The sequence below is a fragment of the Oncorhynchus mykiss genome, chromosome 26 (assembly GCF_057628025.1).
Source record: "Oncorhynchus mykiss isolate SJ-2025 chromosome 26, ASM5762802v1, whole genome shotgun sequence".
Taxonomy (NCBI): domain Eukaryota; kingdom Metazoa; phylum Chordata; class Actinopteri; order Salmoniformes; family Salmonidae; genus Oncorhynchus; species Oncorhynchus mykiss.
This window is the reverse complement of record NC_143047.1, coordinates 51,767,347-51,795,329: the sequence shown is the minus strand read 5'-3', so window position 1 is coordinate 51,795,329 and position 27,983 is coordinate 51,767,347. Positions and strand designations below refer to the sequence as shown.

At 47.6% G+C, this 27,983-nt stretch overlaps 1 protein-coding gene across 1 annotated transcript in view; it reads right to left on the bottom strand.

The window, feature by feature from the left end:
• Positions 1 to 27,983, bottom strand: part of ntrk3b (neurotrophic tyrosine kinase, receptor, type 3b) — a 180,974-nt gene that overhangs the window by 74,221 nt on the left and 78,770 nt on the right. Inside the window, exons 5-11 of the mRNA XM_090222041.1 lie at positions 25,287 to 25,441; positions 19,243 to 19,388; positions 17,951 to 18,092; positions 15,372 to 15,481; positions 14,863 to 15,064; positions 9,928 to 9,980; positions 9,045 to 9,147 (exon numbers count right to left, since the gene is read on the bottom strand). Coding sequence (XP_090078167.1) covers positions 9,045 to 9,147; positions 9,928 to 9,980; positions 14,863 to 15,064; positions 15,372 to 15,481; positions 17,951 to 18,092; positions 19,243 to 19,388; positions 25,287 to 25,441 — 911 coding nt within the window. The remainder of the gene's footprint in view (positions 1 to 9,044; positions 9,148 to 9,927; positions 9,981 to 14,862; positions 15,065 to 15,371; positions 15,482 to 17,950; positions 18,093 to 19,242; positions 19,389 to 25,286; positions 25,442 to 27,983) is intronic.

Sequence of the window (27,983 nt, the reverse complement as noted above, 5' to 3'; positions counted from 1 at the left end):
AAACGACGATAGAAGTTCGCAAAGCCGAGAAAGCGCTGCAGCTCGACGCGTGACTTAGGGGCGGGCCAATCAATGACAGCTTGGACCTTAGCGGGATCCATCTTAATGCCTTCAGCGGAAATAACAGAACCGAGAAATGTGACGGAGGAGGCATGAAAAGTGCACTTCTCAGCCTTCACAAAAAGACAATTCTCTAAAAGGCGCTGGAGGACACGTCGAACGTGCTGAAGATGAATCTGGAGTGACGGTGAAAAAATCAGGATATCGTCAAGGTAAACGAAAACAAAGATGTTCAGCATGTCTCTCAGGACATCATTGACTAATGCCTGAAAGACAGCTGGAGCGTTAGCGAGGCCGAAAGGAAGAACCCGGTATTCAAAGTGACCTAACGGAGTGTTAAACGCCGTCTTCCACTCGTCCCCCTCCCTGATGCGCACGAGATGGTAAGCGTTACGAAGGTCCAACTTAGTGAAAAACCTGGCTCCCTGCAGGATCTCGAAGGCTGAAGACATAAGAGGAAGTGGATAACGATTCTTAACTGTTATGTCATTCAGCCCTCGATAATCTATGCAGGGGCGCAGAGACCCGTCCTTCTTCTTGACAAAAAAAAACCCCGCTCCGGCGGGAGAGGAGGAGGGAACTATGGTACCGGCGTCAAGAGCTACAGACAAATAATCCTCGAGAGCCTTACGTTCGGGAGCCGACAGAGAGTATAGTCTACCCCGGGGGGGAGTGGTTCCCGGAAGGAGATCAATACTACAATCATACGACCGGTGTGGAGGAAGAGAGGTGGCCCTGGACCGACTGAACACCGTGCGCAGATCGTGATATTCCTCCGGCACCCCTGTCAAATCACCAGGCTCCTCCTGTGAAGAAGAGACAGAGGAAACAGGAGGGATAGCAGACATTAAACATTTCACATGACAAGAGACGTTCCAGGAGAGGATAGAATTACTAGACCAATTAATGGAAGGATTATGACAAACTAGCCAGGGATGGCCCAAAACAACAGGTGTAAAAGGTGAACGAAAAATCAAAAAAGAAATGGTTTCGCTATGATTACCAGAAACAGTGAGGGTTAAAGGTAGCGTCTCACGCTGAATCCTGGGGAGAGAACTACCATCCAGGGCGAACAAGGCCGTGGACTCCCTTAACTGTCTGAGAGGAATGTCATGTTCCCGAGCCCAGGTCTCGTCCATAAAACAGCCCTCCGCCCCAGAGTCTATTAAGGCACTGCAGGAAGCTGACGAACCGGTCCAGCGTAGATGGACCGACAAGGTAGTGCAGGATCTTGAAGGAGAGACAGGAGTAGTAGCGCTCACCAGTAGCCCTCCGCTTACTGATGAGCTCTGGCTTTTACTGGACATGAAGTGACAAAATGACCAGCAGAACCGCAATAGAGACAGAGGCGGTTGGTGATTCTCCGTTCCCTCTCCTTAGTCGAGACGCGGATACCTCCCAGCTGCATAGGCTCAGCTCCCGAGCCGGCAGAGGAAGATGGTAGTGATGCGGAGAGGGGGGCAACGGAGAACGCGAGCTCCTTTCCACGAGCTCGGTGACGAAGATCAACCCGTCGCTCAATGCGAATAGCGAGTTCAATCAAGGAATCCACGCTGGAAGGAACCTCCCGGGAGAGAATCTCATCCTTTACCTCTGCGCGGAGACCCTCCAGAAGACGAGCGAGCAAAGCCGGCTCGTTCCAGCCACTGGAGGCAGCAAGAGTGCGAAACTCAATAGAGTAGTCTGTTATGGATCGATTGCCTTGACATAGGGAAGACAGGGCCCTGGAAGCCTCCTCCCCAAAAACAGATCGATCAAAAACCCGTATCATCTCCTCCTTAAAGTCCTGATACTGGTTAGTACACTCAGCCCTTGCCTCCCAGATTGCCGTGCCCCACTCACGAGCCCGTCCAGTAAGGAGAGATATGACGTAGGCGACACGAGCAGTGCTCCTGGCGTAAGTGTTGGGCTGGAGAGAAAACACAATATCACACTGGGTGAGGAACGAGCGGCATTCAGTGGGCTCCCCAGAGTAACACGGCGGGTTATTGATTCTGGGCTCCGGAGATTCGAAAGCCCTGGAAGTGGCCGGTGGATCGAGGCGGAGATGGTGAACCTGTTCTGTGAGGTTGGAGACTTGGGTGGCCAGGGTCTCAACGGCATGTCGAGCAGCAGACAATTCCTGCTCGTGTCTGCCTAGCATCGCTCCCTGGATCTCGACGGCTGAGTGGAGAGGATCCGAAGTCGCTGGGTCCATTCTTGGTCGGATTCTTCTGTTACGGTGAGTGAATGAGGACCCAAAAGCGAACTAACTTAAACAGAGCTTCTTTAATAACCAAACTGTGGTAGGCTCAGATAGACCGGCAGATTCCGACAGGACAGGACAAGGTTACAGCAAACATGACGATAGTCTGGCTCAGGCATGAAACACAACAAACAAGAATCCGACAAGGACAGGAACAAAAACAGAGAGAGATATAGGGACCTAATCAGAGGGAAAAAGGGAACAGGTGGGAAACGGGGTGAATGGGTAGTTAGGAGGAGACAAGGCACAGCTGGGGGAAAGAGGGGGAGAAAAGGTAACCTAACAACGACCAGCAGAGGGAGACAGGGTGAAGGGAAAGGACAGAAACACACAACATGACAATACATGACAAAAACATACATGTATTGTGTAACATGAAGTCCTATGAGTGTGTTTTGATGAAGATCATCAAAGGTTAGTGATTAATTTTATCTCTATTTCTGCTCTTTGTGACTCCTCCCTTTGGCTGAAAAAAACAGCTGTGTTTTCTGTGGCTTGGTGGTGACCTAACATAATCGTTTGTGGTGCTTTTGCTGTAAATCCTTTTTGAAATCAGACACTGTGGCTGGATTGAAGAGAATTGTATCTTTAAAATGGTGTAAATTTAATTATGAGATTTTTGTTGTTTTGAATTAGGTGCCCTGCACTTTCACTGGCTGTTATGGGGGGTTACGCTAGAAAGGTTAACATAGTGATATATATCATCTGGGCAGTATAAATGCCATTTGGACATGGTTCACTGACTTTTGGGTTTTGAAACCGATTTCCTATGATCATATATGGCAAATGGACATAACATCCTGATCTGGCACTTTCAATACGTTCATATTGCATTTCGACATTTCTTATGGCATTTGGCAATGGTTCACTGACTTTTGACTGACTTATGACTTCCTATGATATCATATTGCAAATGGACAAAACATATGCCTTATGGACAAGAAAAAATAATATGACAATAATATATGACTAAGGTATGTTCATACAGTTCTTATACATGTATAATGTACCAAAAAAAATGAAAGAATTTTGAAAAACGGTCCAAAAGCACTTTTTTAGAGGGTGATACATTTTTTATTTTTTTATTTCACTAGTATCACTACAGACAGTATTGGTTCATGTCCCGTCCCTAGTATCACTACAGACAGTATTGGTTCATGTCCCGTCCCTAGTATCACTACAGACAGTATTGGTTCATGTCCCCTCCCTAACATCACTCTACAGACAGTATTGGTTCATGTCCCCTCCCTAACATCACTCTACAGACAGTATTGGTTCATGTCCCCTCCCTAGTATCACTACAGACAGTATTGGTTCTGAGTTCATGTCCCCTCCCTAACATCACTCTACAGACAGTATTGGTTCTGTGTTCATGTCCCCTCCCTAGTATCACTACAGACAGTATTGGTTCTGTGTTCATGTCCCCTCCATAACATCACACTACAGACAGTATTGGTTCATGTCCCATCCCTAGTACCTCCACAGACAGTATTGGTTCTGTGTTCATGTCCCCTCCCTAGTATCACTACAGACAATATTGGTTCATGTCCCCTCCCTAACATCACTCTACAGACAGTATTGGTTCATGTTCCCTCCCTAACATCACTCTCCAGACAGTATTGGTTTATGTCCCCTCCCTAGTATCACTACAGACAGTATTGGTTCATGTCCCCTCCCTAGTATCACTACAGACAGTATTGGTTCATGTCCCGTCCCTAGTATCACTACAGACAGTATTGGTTCATGTCCCGTCCCTAGTATCACTACAGACAGTATTGGTTCATGTCCCCTCCCTAACATCACTCTACAGACAGTATTGGTTCATGTCCCCTCCCTAACATCACTCTACAGACAGTATTGGTTCATGTCCCCTCCCTAGTATCACTACAGACAGTATTGGTTCTGAGTTCATGTCCCCTCCCTAACATCACTCTACAGACAGTATTGGTTCTGTGTTCATGTCCCCTCCCTAGTATCACTACAGACAGTATTGGTTCTGTGTTCATGTCCCCTCCATAACATCACACTACAGACAGTATTGGTTCATGTCCCATCCCTAGTACCTCCACAGACAGTATTGGTTCTGTGTTCATGTCCCCTCCCTAGTATCACTACAGACAATATTGGTTCATGTCCCCTCCCTAACATCACTCTACAGACAGTATTGGTTCATGTCCCGTCCCTAGTATCACTACAGACAGTATTGGTTCATGTCCCGTCCCTAGTATCACTACAGACAGTATTGGTTCATGTCCCCTCCCTAGTATCACTCTACAGACAGTATTGGTTCATGTCCCCTCCCTAGTATCACTACAGACAGTATTGGTTCTGAGTTCATGTCCCCTCCCTAACATCACTCTACAGACAGTATTGGTTCTGTGTTCATGTCCCCTCCCTAGTATCACTACAGACAGTATTGGTTCTGTGTTCATGTCCCCTCCATAACATCACACTACAGACAGTATTGGTTCATGTCCCATCCCTAGTACCTCCACAGACAGTATTGGTTCTGTGTTCATGTCCCCTCCCTAGTATCACTACAGACAATATTGGTTCATGTCCCCTCCCTAACATCACTCTACAGACAGTATTGGTTCATGTTCCCTCCCTAACATCACTCTCCAGACAGTATTGGTTTATGTCCCCTCCCTAGTATCACTCTACAGACAGTATTGGTTCTGTGTTCATGTCCACTCCCTAGTATCACTAGACAGTGTTGGTTCATGTCCACTCCCTAACATCACTCTACAGACAGTACTGGTTCATGTCCCCTCCCTAACATCACTCTACAGACAGTATTGGTTCATGTCCTCTCCCTAGTATCACTCTACAGACAGTATTGGTTCTGTGTTCATGTCCCCTCCCTAGTATCACTACAGAAAGTATTGGTTCTGTGTTCATGTCCCCTCCCTAACATCACTCTACAGACAGTATTGGTTCATGTCCCCTCCCTAACATCACTCTACAGACAGTATTGGTTCATGTCCCCTCCCTAGTATCACTACAGACAGTATTGGTTCTGAGTTCATGTCCCCTCCCTAACATCACTCTCCAGACAGTATTGGTTCATGTCCCATCCTTAGTTTCTCTACAGACACTATTGGTTTGTGTCCCCTCCCTAACATCACTCTACAGACAGTATTGGTTCTGTGTTCATGTCCCCTCCCTAGTTTCACTACAGACAGTATTGGTTCTGAGTTCATGTCCCCTCCCTAGTATCACTACAGACAGTATTGGTTCATGTTCCCTACCTAACATCACTCTACAGACAGTATTGGTTCATGCCCCCCCCCCCCCCTAACATCACTCTACAGACAGTATTGGTTCTGAGTTCATGTCCCCTCCCTAACATCACTCTACAGACAGTAGTGGTTCATGTCCCCTCCCTAGTATCACTCTACAGACAGTATTGGTTCTGAGTTCATTTCCCCTCCCTAACATCACTCTACAGACAGTAGTGGTTCATGTCCCCTCCCTAGTATCACTCTACAGACAGTATTGGTTCTGAGTTCATTTCCCGTCCCTAACATCACTCTACAGATAGTATTGGTTCATGTCCCCTCCCTAGTATCACTCTACAGACAGTATTGGTTCTGTGTTCATGTCCCCTCCCTAACATCACTCTACAGACATTATTGGTTCATGTCCCCTCCCTAACATCACTCTACAGACAGTATTGGTTCTGAGTTCATGTCCCCTCCCTAACATCACTCTACAGAAAGTATTGGTTCTGTGTTCATGTCCCCTCCCTAACATCACTCTACAGACAGTATTGGTTCATGTCCCCTCCCTAACATCACTCTACAGACAGTATTGGTTCTGAGTTCATTTCCCCTCCCTAACATCACTCTACAGATAGTATTGGTTCATGTCCCCTCCCTAACATCACTCTACAGACAGTATTGGTTCTGTGTTCATGTCAAGATTCATCTCTTGTTTTGTATCGCTCTGTTCTTTATTATTAAACTCACCAACTGCACCGTCTTCCTGCTTCCTGACTCCTGCTTCCTGACTCCTGCTTCCTGACTCCTGCTTCCTGACTCCTGCTTCCTGACTCCCAGCATCATTGTTTCAAATGTTTTTGAAGTGTATGTCATATATCTAGGAGATATAAGAAAGCTCAGGAAATGTGTATAAATGTTTTGACACATTTAACCCCTTGTTGTTGTTGGCGCAAAACTACCTTCGTTCTTCCATTATTTTGTCAGGGTTACCTTCAGACCAGTCCCATAACACTGGTGGGGGAAATATAACAAAACGGAGAACACCGTTGTGTTGGTGAAAGTCTCCCCTTCTTACAGTGGGGTAAAACAGTTCAGACACCTCAGACAAAAGTTGACACGTCGGCGTTACCGACTTCAGACGAGTCACTCGTGGAGGTCATACAGCACAACGGAGAACATACGGACTTCAGACGAGTCACTCGTGGAGGTCATACAGCACAACGGAGAACATACGGACTTCAGACGAGTCACTCGTGGAGGTCATACAGCAAAACGGAGAACACCGTATTAGTTTGTTGGCCAAACCGTTAGGATGCTACAGACATTTTCAGGATGTCTACCGGTTTGATGAACAGCGGTATATATCTGACTCTTTCCACCTCAGATAGGGAAGGGCGACAGGAGGATGCTGTGTATTGAGACACAGCCCATGCAGAAAAGGCATCTCCAGCTTATTAAACTGACAGACATAAATGTTTTTATAAATTATGTTACTTAGATTGACGCACCGGTACGTCAATAGACTCTATACTATAAAAAATATGAAACTAGTTCCGTTCCAAATGTCAAGATATAGAGGGCAAAACATGAGAGAGAGTTGGAGGCAGAAGGAAAGGGAGATGCAGAGACCAAAGCCAGCTTAGAAATGGCAGAAGCTTTAACAGTTATTATTATGGCCACACTGGAAATAATAGAATTGGCCGCACGCTTCGTAACTTTCAGAATATGTCAAAGATACATTTTAATCTCCCACAAAAAAAATGAATCATTGATTAAAAGAAGAAGCTTTCCTTCTAGTTGTTTTTCGCAGCCAGAAGGGAAAATAGATTTTTACTCTTTTCCACCATTGCTACTAGATCTGATCGTGGGTCCTGTCCATAATCGTTATCTGGGCCCTGCAACATTTGTCCAAAACATATTGCTGAATATAGAAAAGGGTTTTACCCACCGACTTTCTTCTGAAGGTGATGCAGCGACGCTGACAACCGGAGAGACAGACCCCAGTCAGGTCCCAGTCAGGTCCCAGTCAGGTCCCAGTCAGACCCCAGTCAGGTCCCAGTCAGGTCCCAGTCAGGTCCCAGTCAGACCCCAGTCAGACCCCAGTCAGACCCCAGTCAGGTCTCAGTCAGACCCCAGACCCCAGTCAGGTCCCAGTCAGACCCCAGTCAGGTCCCAGTCAGACAGCTGCCCAGTATGGTCCCAGTCAGCCAGCTGCCCAGTATGGTCCCAGTCAGCCAGCTGGCCAGTCAGGTCCCAGTCAGCCAGCTGGCCAGTCAGACCCCAATCAAACCCCAGTCTACAAGCTGGCCAGTCAGACCCCAGTCAGCCAGCTAGCCAGTCAGACCCCAGTCAAACCCTGGTCTACCAGTTGGCCAGTCAGACCCCAGTCAGACCCCAATTAAACCCCAGCCAGCCAGCTGGCCAGTCAGACCCCAGTCAGCCAGCTGGCCAGTCAGACCCCAGTCAGCCAGCTAGCCAGTCAGACCCCAGTCAAACCCTGGTCTACCAGTTGGCCAGTCAGACCCCAGTCAGACCCCAATTAAACCCCAGCCAGCCAGCTGGCCAGTCAGACCCCAGTCAGCCAGCTGGCCAGTCAGACCCCAGTCAGCCAGCTGGCCAGTCAGACCCCAGTCAAACCCCAGTCTACCAGCTGGCCAGTCAGACCCCAGTCTACCAGCTGGCCAGTCAGACCCCAGTCTACCAGCTGGCCAGTCAGACCCCAGTCTACCAGCTGGCCACTTTGTTTATTCCATGTGTAACTCTGCTGTTGTTGTTTGTGTCGAACTGCTTTGCTTTATTCTTGGCCAGGTCGCAGTTGTAAATGAGAACTTGTTCTCAACTGGCCTACCTGCTTAAATAAAGGTGAAATCAAATTTTAAAAAATAAAAGTTTGGGGGAGGAGGAGCAACAGTCTGGGGCCATTTTTCATGGTTCGGGCCCCTCAGTTCCAGTGAAGGGAAATCTTAACGCTGCAGCATACAGTGACATTCTAGACAATTCTGTGCTTCCAACTTTGTGGGAACAGTTTGAGGAAGGCCCTGTCCTGTTTCAGCATGCTGTTCCAGCAATGCCAACGTGCACAAATCAAGATCCATACAGAAATGGTTTGTCGAGATCAGCGTGGAAGAACTTGACTGGCCTACACAAAGCCCTGACCTCAACCCCATCGAACACCTTTGGGGATGAGCCAGGACTAATCACCCAACATCAGTGCCAGACTTCACTAATGCTCTTGTGACTGAATGGAAGTCCCAGCTGCAATGTTCTATGATCTAGTGGAAAGCCTTCCCAGAAGAGTGGAGGCTGTTATAGCAACAATGTTCCTACATCTAGTGGAAAGCCTTCCCAGAAGAGTGGAGACTGTTATAGCAACAAAAGGGCGACCAACTCCATATTTTTTTATTTTTTGTATTTAACCTTTATTTAACTTTAATTAATGCCAATGATTTATGGAATGAGATGTTGGAGGAGCAGGTGTCCACATACGTTTGGTCATGTAGTGCACTATGACTTACCCTTCAATCCAAACTTGTTGCCTCGGCCATATTTGTTGAAGAGAATGAAGAGGACGATGAGGAGAACACTGGTGAAACCAGCCAGACCTATTGCTATCGACACCTGGAGACAGACAGACAGGTTGGGAGACAGACAGACAGGTTAGGAGACAGACAGACAGACAGGTTAGGATACAGACAGACTGGTGAAACCAGCCAGACCTACTGCTATCGACACCTGGAGACAGACAGACAGGTTAGGAGACAGACAGACAGGTTAGGAGACAGACAGACAGGTTAGGAGACAGACAGACAGGTTAGGATACAGGCAGACAGACAGACAGACAGACAGACAGGTTAGGAGACAGACAGACAGGTTAGGAGACAGACAGACTGGTGAAACCAGCCAGACCTACTGCTATCGACACCTGGAGACAGACAGACAGGTTAGGAGACAGACAGACAGGTTAGGAGACAGACAGACAGGTTAGGAGACAGACAGACAGGTTAGGAGACAGACAGACAGGTTAGGAGAGAGACAGGTGATTCTAGCCAGCCCCAGTACTGTGGACACCAGGAGACAGACAGAGAGACAGGTGATTCTAGCCAGCCCCAGTACTGTGGACACCAGGAGACAGACAGAGAGACACGTGATTCTAGCCAGCCCCAGTACTGTGGACACCAGGAGACAGACAGAGAGACAGGTGATTCTAGCCAGCCCCAGTACTGTGGACACCAGGAGACAGACAGAGAGACAGGTGATTCTAGCCAGCCCCAGTACTGTGGAAACCAGGAGACACTACACTACTTTTGAACAGAGCCCTATGGACTGTGGTCTAAAGTAGTGCCCTATGTAGGGATTAGTGTGCTATTTGAGATAGACCCTGTGTCATTATAAACTCACCCCAAACGTCTCCTCTTCCGGCTTGATGGCATTGTCTGATGGCACTGGGCTACCTGGAATACAGACAGAGACAGTAGGAGCACTGGAGAATACAACCTACTCCCAAATGGCACACTATTCCATAGTACACTAGCTTTGCCCAGGGCCCTCCTTGCCTTGTAGTGTGCTATATATGGAACAGGGTTCTATTTGGGACTCACTCTAACTCCAGAGCAGAATTGTGGAGTAAAAATCGACCGACAGGCTGGAGTCTTTAAATCCCATTTCACATAAAACAGTTTCCTTATCAGAAGATGTTATACACTGGAGGTTATTAATATAAAAGAACAGAGGACATGAACAGGACAAGCTGGAGCAGTGAACACACACACACACTCACACGGACTCACATACCACACACACACACACACACTCACACGGACTCACATACCACACACACACACACACACTCACACGGACTCACATACCACACACACACTCGGACTCACACAACACACACTCACACAGACTCACACACCACACACACACAAACTCACACACACACACACACACACACACACACACACACACACACACGCACACACACACACACACACACACACACACACACACACACACACACACACACACACACACACGCACGCACACACACACACACACACACACTCACACACCACACACACACAGACTCGCACCCACACACACAAACACACACAGACACAGAATCACACAACCATGAAATGGAGTCTCTGTTGGCTGCTGTCGGATAGAATCTGAAGGATGAGAGGAGGCTGAAGATCAGAGAGGAATTGGGGGTGTCTGTGTGTCTGTGTGTCTCTGTGTCTGTGTCGGTGTGTCTGTGTGTCTGTGTGTGTCTGTGTCTGTGTGTCTGTGTGTCTGTGTCTGTGTGTCTCTGTGTCTGTGTGTCGGTGTGTCTGTGTGTCTGTGTGTCTGTGTGTCTCTGTGTCTGTGTGTCTGTGTGTGTTGAATTAGCAGTCCTTCAACCATGCCTCTCTTCAACCTCCTGCCCTCTCCCTTCAACCCTGCCTTCAACCCTGCCTCCCTTCAACCCTCCCTCCCTTCAATTCTGCCTCCCTTCAATTCTGCCGCCCTTCAACCCTCCCTTCAACCCTCCTCCCTTCAACCCTCCCTTCAACCCTCCCCACCTTCAACCCTCCTTCCCTTCAACCTTCCCTCCCTCCCTTCAAACCTCCCTGCCTCCCTTCAAACCTCTCTCCCTCCCTTCAACCCTCCTTCCCTCCCTTCAACCATCCCTCCCTTCAACCCTCCCTCCCTTCAACCTTCCCTCCCTCCCTTCAAACCTCCCTCCCTCCCTTCAACCCTCCCTCCCTTCAAACCTCCCTCCCTCCTGCCCTCTTTCCCTCCAACCCTCCCTCCCTTCATCCCTCCCTCCCTTCAACCCTCCCTCCCTTCAACCCTACTATCCTATTTCCCTTCATCCCTCCCTTCATCCCACCCTCCCTTCATCCCCCCTCCCTCCCTTCAACCCTCCCTCCTTTCATCCCTCCCTGCCTTCATCCCTTCATCCCCCCCTCCCTCCCTTCATCCCACCCTCCCTTCATCCCTCCCTCCCTTCATCCCCCCTCCCTCCCTTCAACCCTCCTGCCCTCTTTCCCTTCATCCCTCCCTTCATCCCTCCCTCCCTCCCTTCAACCCTCCCTCCCTTCAACCCCCCTCCCTTCATCCCTTCATCCCTCCCTTCAACCCTCCTGCCCTCTTTCCCTTCATCCCTCCCTTCATCCCACCCTGCCTTCAACCCTCCCTCTCTTCATCCAGGATAACTCCAATCATACAATCCAGGGTTATTCCAATCATACAATCCAGGATTATTCCAATCATACAGGCCAGGATTATTCCAATCATACAATCCAGGGTTATTCCAATCATGTAATCCAGGGTTATTCCAATCATGTAATCCAGGGTTATTCCAATCATACAATCCAGGGTTATTCCAATCATGTAATCCAGGGTTATTCCAATCATACAATCCAGGGGAACTCCAATCATACAATCCAGGGTTATTCCAATCATACAATCCAGGGTTATTCCAATCATGTAATCCAGGGTTATTCCAATCATACAATCCATGGGTTATTCCAATCATGTAATCCAGGGTTATTCCAATCATACAATCCAGGGTTATTCCAATCATACAATCCAGGGTTATTCCAATCATACAATCCAGGGTTATTCCAATCATACAATCCATGGTTATTCCAATCATACAATCCAGGGTTATTCCAATCATGTAATCCAGGGTTATTCCAATCATACAATCCAGGGTTATTCCAATCATGTAATCCAGGGTTATTCCAATCATACAATCCAGGGTTATTCCAATCATACAATCCAGGTTTATTCCAATCATACAATCCAGGGTTATTCCAATCATACAATCCAGGGTTATTCCAATCATACAATCCAAGGTTATTCCAATCATGTAACCCAGGGTTATTCCAATCATACAATCCAAGGTAACTCCAATCATACAATCCAGGGTTATTCCAGTCATACAATCCAGGGTTACGGTGACGTCCACTTCATGTAAACTAGGGTTGATACCGTTCCATCGACTCCATTCCAGACATTATTATGAGCCTTCCTCCCTGCCTGTTAGAACAGCTAGATCCCCATTCCATTGACTCCATTCCAGACATTATTATGAGCCCTCCTCAATGTCAGAACAGTTAGATCCCCGTTCCATTGACCCCCTTTACGCACACCTGGCAACCCTCATTATGCACACCTGGAAACCCTCATGACGTACACCTGGCAACCCTCATTATGCACACCTGGCAACCCTCCTTATGTACACCAGGCAACCCTCCTTATGAACACCTGGCAACCCTCATTATGTATACCTGGCAACCATCATTATGCACACTCGGACTTCATTACTATCTTGATTACTCCCCTTTTATCTAGCTCTCTGTAGCCTCACTCATCAGGTAGTATTGGTTCTGTTCTCTTGTCCAGACGAGTCTCTTGTTTTGTATCTCTCCATGTTCGTTATTATTAAACTCACCAACGGCACCTGCTTCCTGACTCCTGCTTCCTGCTTCCTGATTCCTGCTTCCTGACTCCTTCTTCCGGACTCCTGCTTCCTACTTCCTGACTCCTGTTCCTGCTTCCTGACTCCTGCTTCATGACCCTGCTTCCTGCTTCCCGACTCCTGCTTCCTACTTCCCGACTCCTGTTTCCTGACTCCTGCGTCCTGCTTCCTTCTTCCTGACTTCTTCTTCCTGACTACTGACTCCTGCTTCCTGGCTCCTGCTTCCTGGCTCCTGCTTCCTGGCTACTGCTTCCTGACTCCTGCTTCCTGGCTCCTGCTTCCTGGCTCCTGCTTCCTGACCCCTCCTCCCTGTCTCAAAACAGAGCGCCGTAACTCCACGTAACTCCACTTCTTCCTGACTTCTTCTTCCTGACTACTGACTCCTGCTTCCTGGCTCCTGCTTCCTGGCTCCTGCTTCCTGGCTACTGCTTCCTGACTCCTGCTTCCTGGCTCCTGCTTCCTGGCTCCTGCTTCCTGACTCCTGCTTCCTGACTCCTGCTTCCTGACTCCTTCTTCCTGACTCCTGCTTCCTGACTCATGCTTCCTGACTCCTGCTTCATGACTCCTTCTTCCTGACTCCTTCTTCCTGACTCCTGCTTCCTGCTTCCTGACTCCTGCTTCCTGACTCCTTCTTCCTGACTCCTGCTTCATGACTCCTGCTTCCCACTTCCTGATTCCTGTTTCCTGCTTCCTGACTCCTTCTTCATGACACCTGCTTCCTGACACCTTCTTCCTGACTCCTTCTTCCTGCTTCCTGCTTTCTGACTCCTGCTTCCTGACACCTGCTTCCTGAATCCTGCTTCCTGAATCCTGCTTCCCGACTCCTTCTTCCTGACTCCTGCTTCCTGACTCTTGCTTCCTGACTCCTGCTTCCTGACTCCTGCTTCCTGACTCCTGCTTCCTGCTTCCTGACTCCTGCTTCCTGACTCCTTCTTCCTGACTCCTGCTTCCTGACTCCTGCTTCCTGACTCCTGCTTCCTGACTCCTGCTTCCTGACTCCTTCTTCCTGACACCTGCTTCCTGACACCTGCTTCCTGACTCCTGACTCCTGCTTCCTGACTCCTGCTTCCTGACTCCTGCTTCCTGACTCCTGACATCTGCTTCCTGACTCCTTCTTCCTGACTCCTGACATCTGCTTCCTGACTCCTGCTTCCCGACTCCTGACATCTGCTTCCTGACTCCTGCTTCCTGACTCCTGCTTCCTGACTCCTGCTTCCTGACTCCTGCTTCCTGACCCCTGCTTCCTGACCCCTGCTTCCTGACTCCTGACATCTGCTTCCTGACATCTGCTTCCTGACTCCTGCTTCCTGACTCCTGCTTCCTGACTCCTGCTTCCTGACTCCTGCTTCCTGACTCCCTGCGTCTCCATTACAAGCTGTCTCAAAACAGAGCGGCGCGCCGTAACTCCACAATACAGAACTAACATTCACAACATAATAATAGAATAACACTAGTAAGTCAAAACACTTACCGTAGTCCACAATTTATGAACAATAGATGAAAAAGTGGTAATGTGAAATGAATGAATGAGTGAAAAGAGGGACATTCTGCTAACATTCATCAAATTAATAAACCACCAATTCTCAGGGGTCAGACTGTCTTCTACCACTAGAGAATCTCTGAGCGATGTGAATAATCCCAATGGGGTCAGACTGTCTTCTACCACTAGAGAAGCTCTGAGTGATGTGAATAATCCCAATGGGGTCAGACTGTCTTCTACCACTAGAGAAGCTCTGAGTGATGTGAATAATTCAAATGAGCTTTTATAGCTAAATCTGCTGCAATGCATCATTTCTCACTGTTCTGAGACCTATAGCTTTTGCTGTATGATGTGTCCCTGTCTAAGAAAATGTTGTGGTTACCGTCAGGGTCAGGGTCAAAGGGAGGAGCCGTGAGGAAGTGTCCGTAGACCGTCTTGGTGATGGTCCCCAGGGAGTTGGAGGCCTGCAGCGTGTAGTTTCCGTTATCGTAGTGTGTTGGGTTGATAAAAGTCAGACATCCCTCCAGATAGTCCCGGTAGAAATCCATCTCTGTTCTGATGTACTCACTCTGCAGGATCTCCCTCTGTGTACAATCATGATTAGAATACGGTTTCATTTTTTTTTACCTTTTCAAAAGACCCAGACTCTTGACATCAGTGGTTCTGAATCCTGAATCTGGGGGAACCCCAAGGGGTGGCTGTTTTGGGTTTTCCCCAAGCATTAGTCGCCTGATTGATATAACTAACTCAGCATCAAGCCGTTTATTGTTTCAGTTAGCTGTGTAGTTCTGGGGTAAAAACTAAAACCTGCACCTCTTGTGGTCTCTAAGACCAGAATATGTACATGCTGCTTTACATATTAGAAATTAATCAAATGGAATAAAATCACACCTGTTTGTGGTACCATCGCAGCGTCGGGTAGGGATAGCCTCTCACTGTGAACTCTATGCAGGTGTCATGGCGCCGCTCAGGCTCGGACAGTTTCAGGATGACCGGTGGAACTGGAAGGGAAGCAGAGGAAACTGTGAAGGTTTTGACACAGCATGGCTCGGACAGTTTCAGGATGACTGGTGGAACTGGAAGGGGAGCAGAGGAAACTGTGAAGGTTTTGACACAGCATGGCTCGGACAGTTTCAGGATGACTGGTAGAACTGGAAGAGGAGCAGAGGAAACTGTGAAGGTTTTGACACAGCATGGCTCGGACAGTTTCAGGATGACTGGTGGAACTGGAAGGGGAGCAGAGGAAACTGTGAAGGTTTTGACACAGCATGGCTCGGACAGTTTCAGGATGACTGGTGGAACTGGAAGGGGAGCACAGGAAACTGTAAAGGTTTTGACACAGCATGGCTCGGACAGTTTCAGGATGACTGGTGGAACTGGAAGGGGAGCAGAGGACACTGTGAAGGTTTTGACACAGCATGGCTCGGACAGTTTCAGGATGACTGGTGGAACTGGAAGGGGAGCAGAGGAAACTGTGGAGGTTTTGACACAGCATGGCTCGGACAGTTTCAGGATGACTGGTGGAACTGGAAGGGGAGCAGAGGAAACTGTGAAGGTTTTGACACAGCATGGCTCGGACAGTTTCAGGATGACTGGTGGAACTGTAAGGGGAAACTGAGGACAGAAGAAACTGTGATGATTTTGACACACAATGGTGTCTTCTAACTTTAATTAATGGTTGGCCAATTCCACAAGCTAGATTTCACAATGCAAAACATTAATGATTTAACACTGATATGATTAAACCACTTAATAAAGACTAGTAGCTAGTTAGCTGGCTAGAGGACAGCGAGCTGTGACTAATAAAGACTAGTAGCTAGTTAGCTGGCTAGAGGACAGCTAGCCGTGGCTAATAAAGACTAGTAGCTAGTTAGCTGGCTAGAGGACAGCGAGCCGTGGCTAATAAAGACTAGTAGCTAGTTAGCTGGCTAGAGGACCGCTAGCCGTGGCTAATAAAGACTAGTAGCTAGTTAGCTGGCTAGAGGACAGCTAGCCGTGGCTAATAAAGACTAGTAGCTAGTTAGCTGGCTAGCTCCTGATGGAAGTTCCAGTTATAAGGAATAGAAATAGCAGATCTGTACCACATTAGGTGAGGCGGACAGAAAGTGAGATTAAGATGGATACCGGCTATTTACACGGGATAAGACAAAGACAGATACACACGTTCTACTGCACCACCATCTTGGATCCCAGGTGGGACAACCACATATCACATGATAGCTAGGTGTACAACCACTTATCACATGATAGCTAGGTGGGACAACCACATATCACATGAAAGCTAGGTGGGACAACCACATATCACATGAAAGCTAGGTGGACAACCACATATCACATGATAGCTAGGTGGGACAACCACATATCACATGAAAGCTAGGTGGGACAACCACATATCACATGATAGCTAGGTGGACAACCACATATCACATGATGGCTAGGTGGGACAACCACATGATAGCTAGGTGGGACAACCACATATCACATGATAGCTAGGTGGGACAATCACATATCACATGATAGCTAGGTGGACACCAACATATCACATGATAGCTAGGTGGGACAACCACATGATAGCTAGGTGGGACAACCACATATCACATGATAGCTAGGTGGGACAATCACATATCACATGATAGCTAGGTGGGACAACCACATATCACATGATAGCTAGGTGGGACAATCACATATCACATGATAGCTAGGTGGGACAACCACATATCACATGATAGCTAGGTGGACAATCACATATCACATGATAGCTAGGTGGACAACCACATATCACATGATAGCTAGGTGGACAACCACATATCACATGATAGCTAGGTGGACAATCACATATCACATGATAGCTAGGTGGACAACCACATATCACATATAGTTTCACATATATATCATATATGGCATTAGTAGTGCACTATATAGGGAATAGGGAGCCATTGGGTCCTGGTCATTAGTAGTGCACTATAAAGGAATATGGAGCCATTGGGTCCTGGTCATTAGTAGTGCACTCTATAGGGAATAGGGAGCCATTGGGTCCTGGTCATTAGTAGTGCACTCTATAGGGAATAGGGAGCCATTGGGTCCTGGTCATTAGTAGTGCACTATAAAGGAATATGGAGCCATTGGGTCCTGGTCATTAGTAGTGCACTCTATAGGGAATAGGGAGCCATTGGGATGAATCCCATACTGTATATATCCTCCAACGGTTATCATTCCTAACAAGTTCTCTGCTATGCTGTTCGCATGCACATATATACACACACCCGTGGATTGAAACCTACACTGTACAGTTGGGAATGATAACCATTGAACACACACACACACACACACACACACACACACACACACACACACACACACACACACACACACACACACACACACACACACACACACACACACACACACACACACACACACACACACACACACACACACACACACACACACACACGTAGATTGAAACCTACACTGTACAGTCAGCTGGATGGAAGCGTTGGTCATTCCCACTAGGTTCTCTGCTATGCAGGTGAGCAGGAAGCCGTTGTCGTCTCGACTTACGTTGACTAGCGTCAGGTTAATAGAATGGATGTTGGGCCAGTAGACATTAGACTTGAGAGACATAGAGGAGAGGAGAGGAGAGGAGAGGAGAGGAGAGGAGAGAACAAGGCATTAGACTACCATACACATTAGTCTCTCCCTCTCTACCTCTATGTCTCTCTGTCTCTCTACCTCTCTGTCTCTCTACCGCTCTGTCTCTCTGTCTCTCTACCTCTCTACCTCTCTACCTCTCTACCTCTCTACCTCTCTACCTCTCTACCTTTGAATGCTCGGCTATGAAAACCCAACTGACATTTACTCCTGAGGTGCTGAGCTGTTGCAGCCTCTATAATGACTATTTGACCCTCCTGGTCATCTATAAACATCTTGAAGAACAATCTGGTCTTGATGGCCATGTACTCTTATAATCTCCACCCGGTACAGCCAGAAGAAGACTGGCCACCCCTCAGAGCCTGGTTCCTCTCTAGGTTTCTTCATAGGTTCCTACCTTTCTGGGGAGTTTTTCCTAACCACCATGCTTCTACATCTACATTGCGTGCTGATTGGGGGATTAATGCAGGGTTTCTCTATAAGCACGTTGTGACATATGCTGATGTACAAATAAATACAAATACAAATGATTGACTGAGGAGAGGAGAGGAAAGGAGATGAGCGGAGAACACAACATTAGACTACAGTACACGTTAGACTGGAGACCTAGAGAAGATGAATAGGGTTGGTGGACATTAGACTACAGTACACTTTAGACTGGAGAACTAGAGGAGATGAATAGGGTTGGTGGACATTAGTCTGGAGAACTAGAGGAGATGAATAGGGTTGGTGGACATTAGACTACAGTACACGCTAGACTGGAGAACTAGAGGAGATGAATAGGGTTGGTGGACATTAGACTACAGTACACGCTAGACTGGAGAACTAGAGGAGATGAATAGGGTTGGTGGACATTAGACTACAGTACACGTTAGACTGGCGACCTAGAGAAGATGAATAGGGTTGGACTGCATTAGACTGCAGTACACTTTAGACTGGAGAACTAGAGGACAGGAGATTAGATTATTAAGGTGACCTGTGTGTGTGCCTGGTTACATGTGTGCATCCATCCAGGTGTGTGTATGTCTCACCAGGTGTCTGTATGTCTCACCAGGTGTCTGTATGTCTCACCAGGTGTCTGTATGTCTCACCAGGTGTGTGTATGTCTCACCAGGTGTGTGTTGATGGAGTGTAGTCCAGCGACGGTCCAGTCGACTTCGGGGAGTGGAGCTCCTGACCCATTACAGCTGACCGTTACATTATCACCCTCTATCATCATCAGGCTACTGTTGTGGCTTACACTGATCTCTGGTACGTCTGGAGGAGTAGGAGACAGAGAGAGAGAGAGGAGAGAAAGACAGAGAGAGAGACAGAGTGAGAGAGAGAGAGAGAGAGAGACAGAGAGAGAGACAGAGTGAAAGAGAAAGACAGAGAGAGAGAGAGAGAGACAGAGAGAGATTGAGAGAGAGAGAGACAGAGAAAAACAAAGAGAAAGAGAGACAGAGAGAGACAGAGAGAGAGACAGAGAGAGAGAGAGACAGACAGAGACAGAGAGAGACAGAGAGAGAGAGACAGACAGAGACAGAGAGAAAGAGAGACAGAGAGAAAGAGACAGAGAGAGTCAAAGGGAAAGAGAGACAGAGGGAGAGATTGAGAGAGAGAGAGAGACAGACAGACAGAGACAGAGAAACATTTCCTCATGTGTGCAGGATGACTGGTGGAACCCACTAGAATCCCCATACTTTAACAATCACAGATTCTCCATCCTGGAGGGGGAGATCAACCATTTCCAGACCTAGATGTCAGAACTGGACAAGAACCTGACACCCTCAGCACACAGGGGGACAAACACCTGCCTGGAGGGGACAGCATTCCCTCCCCCATATGCCCCCCTAGACACAACTTAACCAACAAAAATGGGTCACAACTCCTGCATCTCTGTTCGACGCTGGGTATGTACATAGTCAATGGGAGGCTTCGAGGGGACTCCTATGGTAGGTACACCTATAGCTCATTCCTTTGCAGTAGTACTGTAGACCAGTTTATCACTGACCTCAACCCAGAGTCTCTCAGAGCGTTCACAGTCAGCCCACTGACACCCCTATCAGACCACAGCAAAATCACAGTCTACTTAAACAGAACAATACTCAATCATGAGGCATCAAAGCCAAAGGAACTGAGTAACATTAAGAAATGCTATAGATGGAAGGAATGCAGTTTGGAAACCTACCAAAAAACAATTAGGCAACAACAAATTCAATCCCTTCTAGATGATTTCCTGGACAAAACGTTCCACTGTAATAGTGAAGGTGTAAACTTGGCAGTAGAAAACCTAAACAGTATATTTTACCTCTCAGCTTCCCTATCAAATCTAAAAATTTCAAGCAGACAATCTAAAATTAACAACAATGACAAATGGTTTGATGAAGAATGCAAAAACATAAGGAGATTGAGAAACCTGTCCAACCAAAAACACAGAGACCCAGAAAACCTGAGTCTACTTCTTCGCTATGGTGAATCACTAAAACAATACAGAAATACACTAGTGAACAGCACCTCAGAAATCAGCTCAATGTAATGAAGAAACCAGAGACTCTAAAATCAACCTCAATCAATCATCAATCAGCTCAATGTAATGGAAGAAACCAGAGAATCTAACATCAACCTCAATCAATCAGCTCTGGCATCTTCCCCCAATATTTAGAACCAAGGACTGATTAACCCAATCCACAAAAGTAAAGACAAATTTGAACCCAATAACTACCGTGGGATAAGCGTCAACAGCAACCTTGGGGAAATCCTCTGCATTATCATTAAGAGCAGACACATACATCAGTGTAAACAATGTAATGAGCGAATGTAAAATTGGCGTACGACAGACCACGTATTCACCCTGCACACCCTAATTGACAAACAAATGAACCAAAACAAAGGCAAAGTCTTCTCAGGCGAGGCGGCAGGTAGCCTAGTGGTTAGAGCAACCGAAAGGTTGCAAGATCGAATCCCCGAGCTGACAAGGTAAAAATCTGTCGTTCTGCCCCTAAACAAGGTAGTTAACCCACTGTTCCCCTGAACAGGCAGTTAACCCACTGTTCCCCTGAACAGGCAGTTAACCCACTGTTCCCCTGAACAGGCAGTTAACCCACTGTTCCCCTGAACAGGCAGTTAACCCACTGTTCCCCTGAACAGGCAGTTAACCCACTGTTCCCCTGAACAGGCAGTTAACCCACTGTTCCCCTGAACAGGCAGTTAACCCACTGTTCCCCTGAACAGGCAGTTAACCCACTGTTCCCCTGAACAGGCAGTTAACCCACTGTTCCCCTGAACAAGACAGTTAACCCACTGTTCCCCTGAACAGGCAGTTAACCCACTGTTCCCCTGAACAGGCAGTTAACCCACTGTTCCCCTGAACAGGCAGTTAACCCACTGTTCCCCTGAACAGGCAGTTAACCCACTGTTCCCCTGAACAGGCAGTTAACCCACTGTTCCCCTGAACAGGCAGTTAACCCACTGTTCCCCTGAACAGGCAGTTAACCCACTGTTCCCCTGAACAGGCAGTTAACCCACTGTTCCCCTGAACAGGCAGTTAACCCACTGTTCCCCTGAACAGGCAGTTAACCAACTGTTCCCCTACAGCTTAAGCCTCACCCTCTTCAACATACATATCAACGAACTGGCGAGGGCACTAGAACAGTCTGCAGCACCCGGCCTCACCCTCTTCAACATACATATCAACGAACTGGCGAGGGCACTAGAACAGTCTGCAGCACCCGGCCTCACCCTCTTCAACATACATATCAACGAACTGGCGAGGGCACTAGAACAGTCTGCAGCACCCGGCCTCACCCTCTTCAACATACATATCAACGAACTGGCGAGGGCACTAGAACAGTCTGCAGCACCCGGCCTCACCCTCTTCAACATACATATCAACGAACTGGCGAGGGCACTAGAACAGTCTGCAGCACCCGGCCTCACCCTCTTCAACATACATATCAACAAACTGGCGAGTTCACTAGAACAGTCTGCAGCACCCGGCCTCACCCTCTTCAACATACATATCAACGAACTGGCGAGGGCACTAGAACAGTCTGCAGCACCCGGCCTCACCCTCTTCAACATACATATCAACGAACTGGCGAGGGCACTAGAACAGTCTGCAGCACCCGGCCTCACCCTCTTCAACATACATATCAACGAACTGGCGAGGGCACTAGAACAGTCTGCAGCACCCGGCCTCACCCTCTTCAACATACATATCAACGAACTGGCGAGGGCACTAGAACAGTCTGCAGCACCCGGCCTCACCCTCTTCAACATACATATCAACGAACTGGCGAGGGCACTAGAACAGTCTGCAGCACCCGGCCTCACCCTCTTCAACATACATATCAACGAACTGGCGAGGGCACTAGAACAGTCTGCAGCACCCGGCCTCACCCTCTTCAACATACATATCAACGAACTGGCGAGGGCACTAGAACAGTCTGCAGCACCCGGCCTCACCCTCTTCAACATACATATCAACGAACTGGCGAGGGCACTAGAACAGTCTGCAGCACCCGGCCTCACCCTCTTCAACATACATATCAACGAACTGGCGAGGGCACTAGAACAGTCTGCAGCACCCGGCCTCACCCTCTTCAACATACATATCAACGAACTGGCGAGTTCACTAGAACAGTCTGCAGCACCCGGCCTCACCCTCTTCAACATACATATCAACGAACGGGCGAGAGCGCTAGAACAGTCTGCAGCACCCGGCCTCACCCTCTTCAACATACATATCAACGAACTGGCGAGGGCACTAGAACAGTCTGCAGCACCCGGCCTCACCCTCTTCAACATACATATCAACGAACTGGCGAGGGCACTAGAACAGTCTGCAGCACCCGGCCTCACCCTCTTCAACATACATATCAACGAACTGGCGAGGGCACTAGAACAGTCTGCAGCACCCGGCCTCACCCTCTTCAACATACATATCAACGAACTGGCGAGGGCACTAGAACAGTCTGCAGCACCCGGCCTCACCCTCTTCAACATACATATCAACGAACTGGCGAGGGCACTAGAACAGTCTGCAGCACCCGGCCTCACCCTCTTCAACATACATATCAACGAACTGGCGAGGGCACTAGAACAGTCTGCAGCACCCGGCCTCACCCTCTTCAACATACATATCAACGAACTGGCGAGTTCACTAGAACAGTCTGCAGCACCCGGCCTCACCCTCTTCAACATACATATCAACGAACGGGCGAGAGCGCTAGAACAGTCTGCAGCACCCGGCCTCACCCTCTTCAACATACATATCAACGAACTGGCGAGGGCACTAGAACAGTCTGCAGCACCCGGCCTCACCCTCTTCAACATACATATCAACGAACTGGCGAGGGCACTAGAACAGTCTGCAGCACCCGGCCTCACCCTCTTCAACATACATATCAACGAACTGGCGAGGGCACTAGAACAGTCTGCAGCACCCGGCCTCACCCTCTTCAACATACATATCAACGAACTGGCGAGGGCACTAGAACAGTCTGCAACACCCGGCCTCACCCTCTTCAACATACATATCAACGAACTGGCGAGGGCACTAGAACAGTCTGCAGCACCCGGCCTCACCCTCTTCAACATACATATCAACGAACTGGCGAGGGCACTAGAACAGTCTGCAACACCCGGCCTCACCCTGCTAGAATCTGAAGTCAAATGTCTACTGTTTGCTGATGATCTGGTGCTTCTGTCACCAACCAAGGAGGGCCTACAGCAGCACCTAGATCTTATGCACAGATTCTGTCAGACCTGGGCCCTGACAGTAAATCTCAGTAAGTCAAAAATAATGGTGTTCCAAAAAAGATCCAGTTGCCAGGATCACAAATACAAATTCCATCTAGACATCGTTGCCCTAGAGCACACAAAAAAACTATAAATACATTGGCCTAAACATCAGCGCCACATGTAAATTCCACAAAGCTGTGAACGATCTGAGAGACAAGGCAAGAAGGACATTCTACGCCATCAAAAGGAACATAAAATTAGACATCCCAATTAGGATCTGGCTAAAAATACTTGACTCAGTTCTAGAAGCCATTGTCTTTATGGTTGTGAGGTCTGGGGTCCGCTCACCAACCAAGACTTCACATAATGGAACAAACACAAAATAATGCATGCAGAGCAGAATTAGGTCGATACCCACTAATTATCCAAATCCATAAATGAGCCATTAAATACTCAAATTTAATGGAAGTGATTCCCAAACCTTCCATTACAAAGCCATTACCTACAGAGAAATGAACCTGGAGAAGATTTCCCTAAGGATGCTGGTCCTGGTGCTCTGTTCACAAACACAAACACACCCCACAGAGACCCAGGACAGACCCAACACAAGTAGACCCAACCAAAATCATGAGAAAACAAAAAGATAATTACTTGACACATTGGAAAGAATTAACAAAAAACAGAGAGCACACAGTGGCAGAGTACCTGACCACTGTGACTGACACAAACTTAAGGAAAGCTTTGACTATGTACAGACTCAGTGAGCATAGCCTTGCTATTGAGAAAGGCCGCTGTAGGCAGACAGGCTATGAGCACACTGCCCACAAAATGAGGTGGAAACAAAGCTGTTAAATGTATGACCATATTGGAGACAATTATTTCCGTCAGATTACACAGACCCACAAAGAATTTGAAAACAAATTGAGAGAGAGAGAGAACAGCAGATCACTGTGTGGTTTCGGGACGTCTCTGAATCCAGAGCGTTCAGGACCTCAGACTGAGGTGAAGGTTCACCTTTCAACAGGACAATGACCCTAAGCACACAGCCAAGACAATGCAGGAGTAGTTTCGGGATAAGTCTCTGAATGTCCTTTAGTGGCCCAGCCAGAGCCTGGACTTGAACCCGATGGAATATCTCTGGAGAGACCTGAAAACAGCTGTGCAGCGACGCTCCCTATCCAACCTGACAGAGCTTGAGAGGATCTGCAGAGAAGAATGGGATAAACTCCCCAAATACAGGTATGCCAAGCTTGTAGCGTCATACCCAAGAAGACTCGAGGCTGTAATCGCTGCCAAAGGTGCTTCAACAAATACTTTTGTAAATGTGATATTTCATATTTTTTTGCAAAAAGTCAAGGGGTCTGAATACTTTCCGAATGCACTTTATTTATGTGTGTGTGTGTGCACACGTGTGTGTGTGTGTTTCCTTACCACATAAGGTAATGTACATGTTTTGCAATCGTATCTTAAAGGCCCCGTTTCTGCAGAACAGCATCTGGGTGTGAAGCCCCGCCTCTCCTCTCTGCTGCCAAAGCTGGATCCAACGCACGTCGCAACCACAGTCAAACACCACACCGTCCAGCCTCCTGTAAACAAAAACACATCACAGCCACAGTCAAACACCACACCGTCCAGCCTCCTGTAAACAAAAACACATCGCAACCACAGTCAAACACCACACCGTCCAGCCTCCTGTAAACAAAAACACATCACAGCCACAGTCAAACACCACACCGTCCAGCCTCCTGTAAACAAAAACACATCGCAACCACAGTCAAACACCACACCGTCCAGCCTCCTGTAAACAAAAACACATCACAACCACAGTCAAACACCACACCGTCCAGCCTCCTGTAAACAAAAACACATCACAACCACAGTCAAACACCACACCGTCCAGCCTCCTGTAAACAAATTATACTGTAACAGAAAAACAGCTAGTTTAAGATATGAGGGATGATTATACTGTAGTGAGGGAAAACAGCTAGTTTAAGATATGAGGGATGATTATACTGTAGTGAAAGAAAACAGCTAGTTTAAGATATGAGGGATGATTATACTGTAGTGAGGGAAAACAGCTAGTTTAAGAACAAATTCTTATTTTCAATGATGGCTTAGGAACAGTGGGTTAACAGCCTGTTCAGGGGCAGAACAACAGATTTGTACCTTGTCAGCTCTGGGATTTGACCTTCCGGTTACTAGTCCAACGCTCTAACCACTAGGCTACCCTGCCGCCCCATCTAAACCAAAGGACTGCAGTCTGTACTGTCTAATTCTCTGTCATCTAAACCAAAGGACTGCAGTCTTTACTGTCTAATTCTCTGCCATCTAAACCAAAGGACTGCAGTCTTTACTGTCTAATTCTCTGTCATCTAAACCAAAGGACTGCAGTCTTTACTGTCTAATTCTCTGTAATCTAAACCAAGGTCTCTCAAAGGACTGCAGGTTTGATCAGACTATTCCAGTCAGGAGAAAATCCACTCACAGAGAAGCACCAATGTTTGAATATGTGAAGCTCTAAATTTCAATAGAGGAAGCCAGGATTAAAGAGGAAGCTATGAGCTTCAATAGAGGAGGCTAGGATTAAAGAGGAAGCTATGAGCTTCAATAGAGGAAGACAGGATTAAAGAGGAAGCTATGAGCTTCAATAGAGGAGGCCAGGATTAAAGAGGAAGCTATGAGCTTCAATGGAGGAAGCCAGGATTAAAGAGGAAGCTATGAGCTTCAATAGAGGAAGCCAGGATTAAAGAGGAAGCTATGAGCTTCAATAGAGGAAGCCAGGATTAAAGAGGAAGCTATGAGCTTCAATAGAGGAAGCCAGGATTAAAGAGGAAGCTATGAGCTTCAATAGAGGAAGCCAGGATTAAAGAGGAAGATGCTTTCACAAACACATACACACAGATGCAGACAGACAGACAGACAGACAGACAGACAGACAGACAGACAGACAGACAGACAGCTTCTAGCAGATGGATTTACAGTAGCTGCTGAAGAATGAACATGTTGGCTGAAGTGACCCAGCCTTCCTCAAATGATCTCCCATCATATCCCCCTCAGAGAAACTACAACAGATTGACCATTTATCATGTATAACCCACCACTGTAATACATTAGGGCTGCTTCCCAAGAGAAGGGTTAGGCTGGCTGTGCAGCAGTTCTGGAAGGCCAAGCTGGCTACTGTAACTCCACTGCAGGGCCCAGAGAGACAAAAACACCATCTGTTTCCTCTGTTTCCTCTGTTTCCCAAGCAGTGAAGCATAATATGGAGTCAGACTACATTGTTCAGCATCACATCATTGTTCAGCATCACGTTGGGCCTCTTTCACTAGAATGACAAAAGATCAGGGTACTGAATTGCTGAGAAAAATTGTAAAACAAAGATAATCTGTAATGTTTTTTTTTCCAATTTGACTGGGTTTGATAATTATCTGCTGAGTAAACATGTAACTGTATTAAACATGGCGGAATGTGTCCCACATGGGATTCCAAAATACCTGGTCTCAGGGATGGCTAACTCTGGAAATCCCTTGGGTCTACTCAGAGTTAGGTACAGCAGCTTTTAGTTTGTCTGTACCCCATCTATGGAACAATCTAAAGAGTTCCCTCCAACAGGATGTACTGCTGCCTCTCAGGCAGTTCAACATGTTGATTGGGAACCTCTTTGATGAGGAATGGGATGAGGCGGGGCAGGAGAGGAGAGGAAACAGGGAGGGAGACCTTCCCTGAGATGAGGAGGAGAGGAAACAGGAAGGCAGACATTCTCTGAGATGAGGAGGAGAGGAGAGGAAACAGGGAGGCAGACCTTCCCTGAGATGAGGAGGAGAGGAAACAGGGGGGCAGACCTTCCCTGAGATGAGGAGGAGAGGAAACAGGGAGGAAGACCTTCCCTGAGATGAGGAGGGAGAGGAGAGGAAACAGGGAGGCAGACCTTCGTTGAGATGAGGAGGAGAGAAAACAGGGTGGCAGACCTTCATTGAGATGAGGAGAAGAGGAAACAGGGAGGCAGACCTTCCCTGAGATGAGGAGAAGAGGAAACAGGGAGGCAGACCTTCCCTGAGATGAGAAGAAGAGGAAACAGGGAGGCAGACCTTCCCTGAGATGAGGAGAAGAGGAAACAGGGAGGCAGAC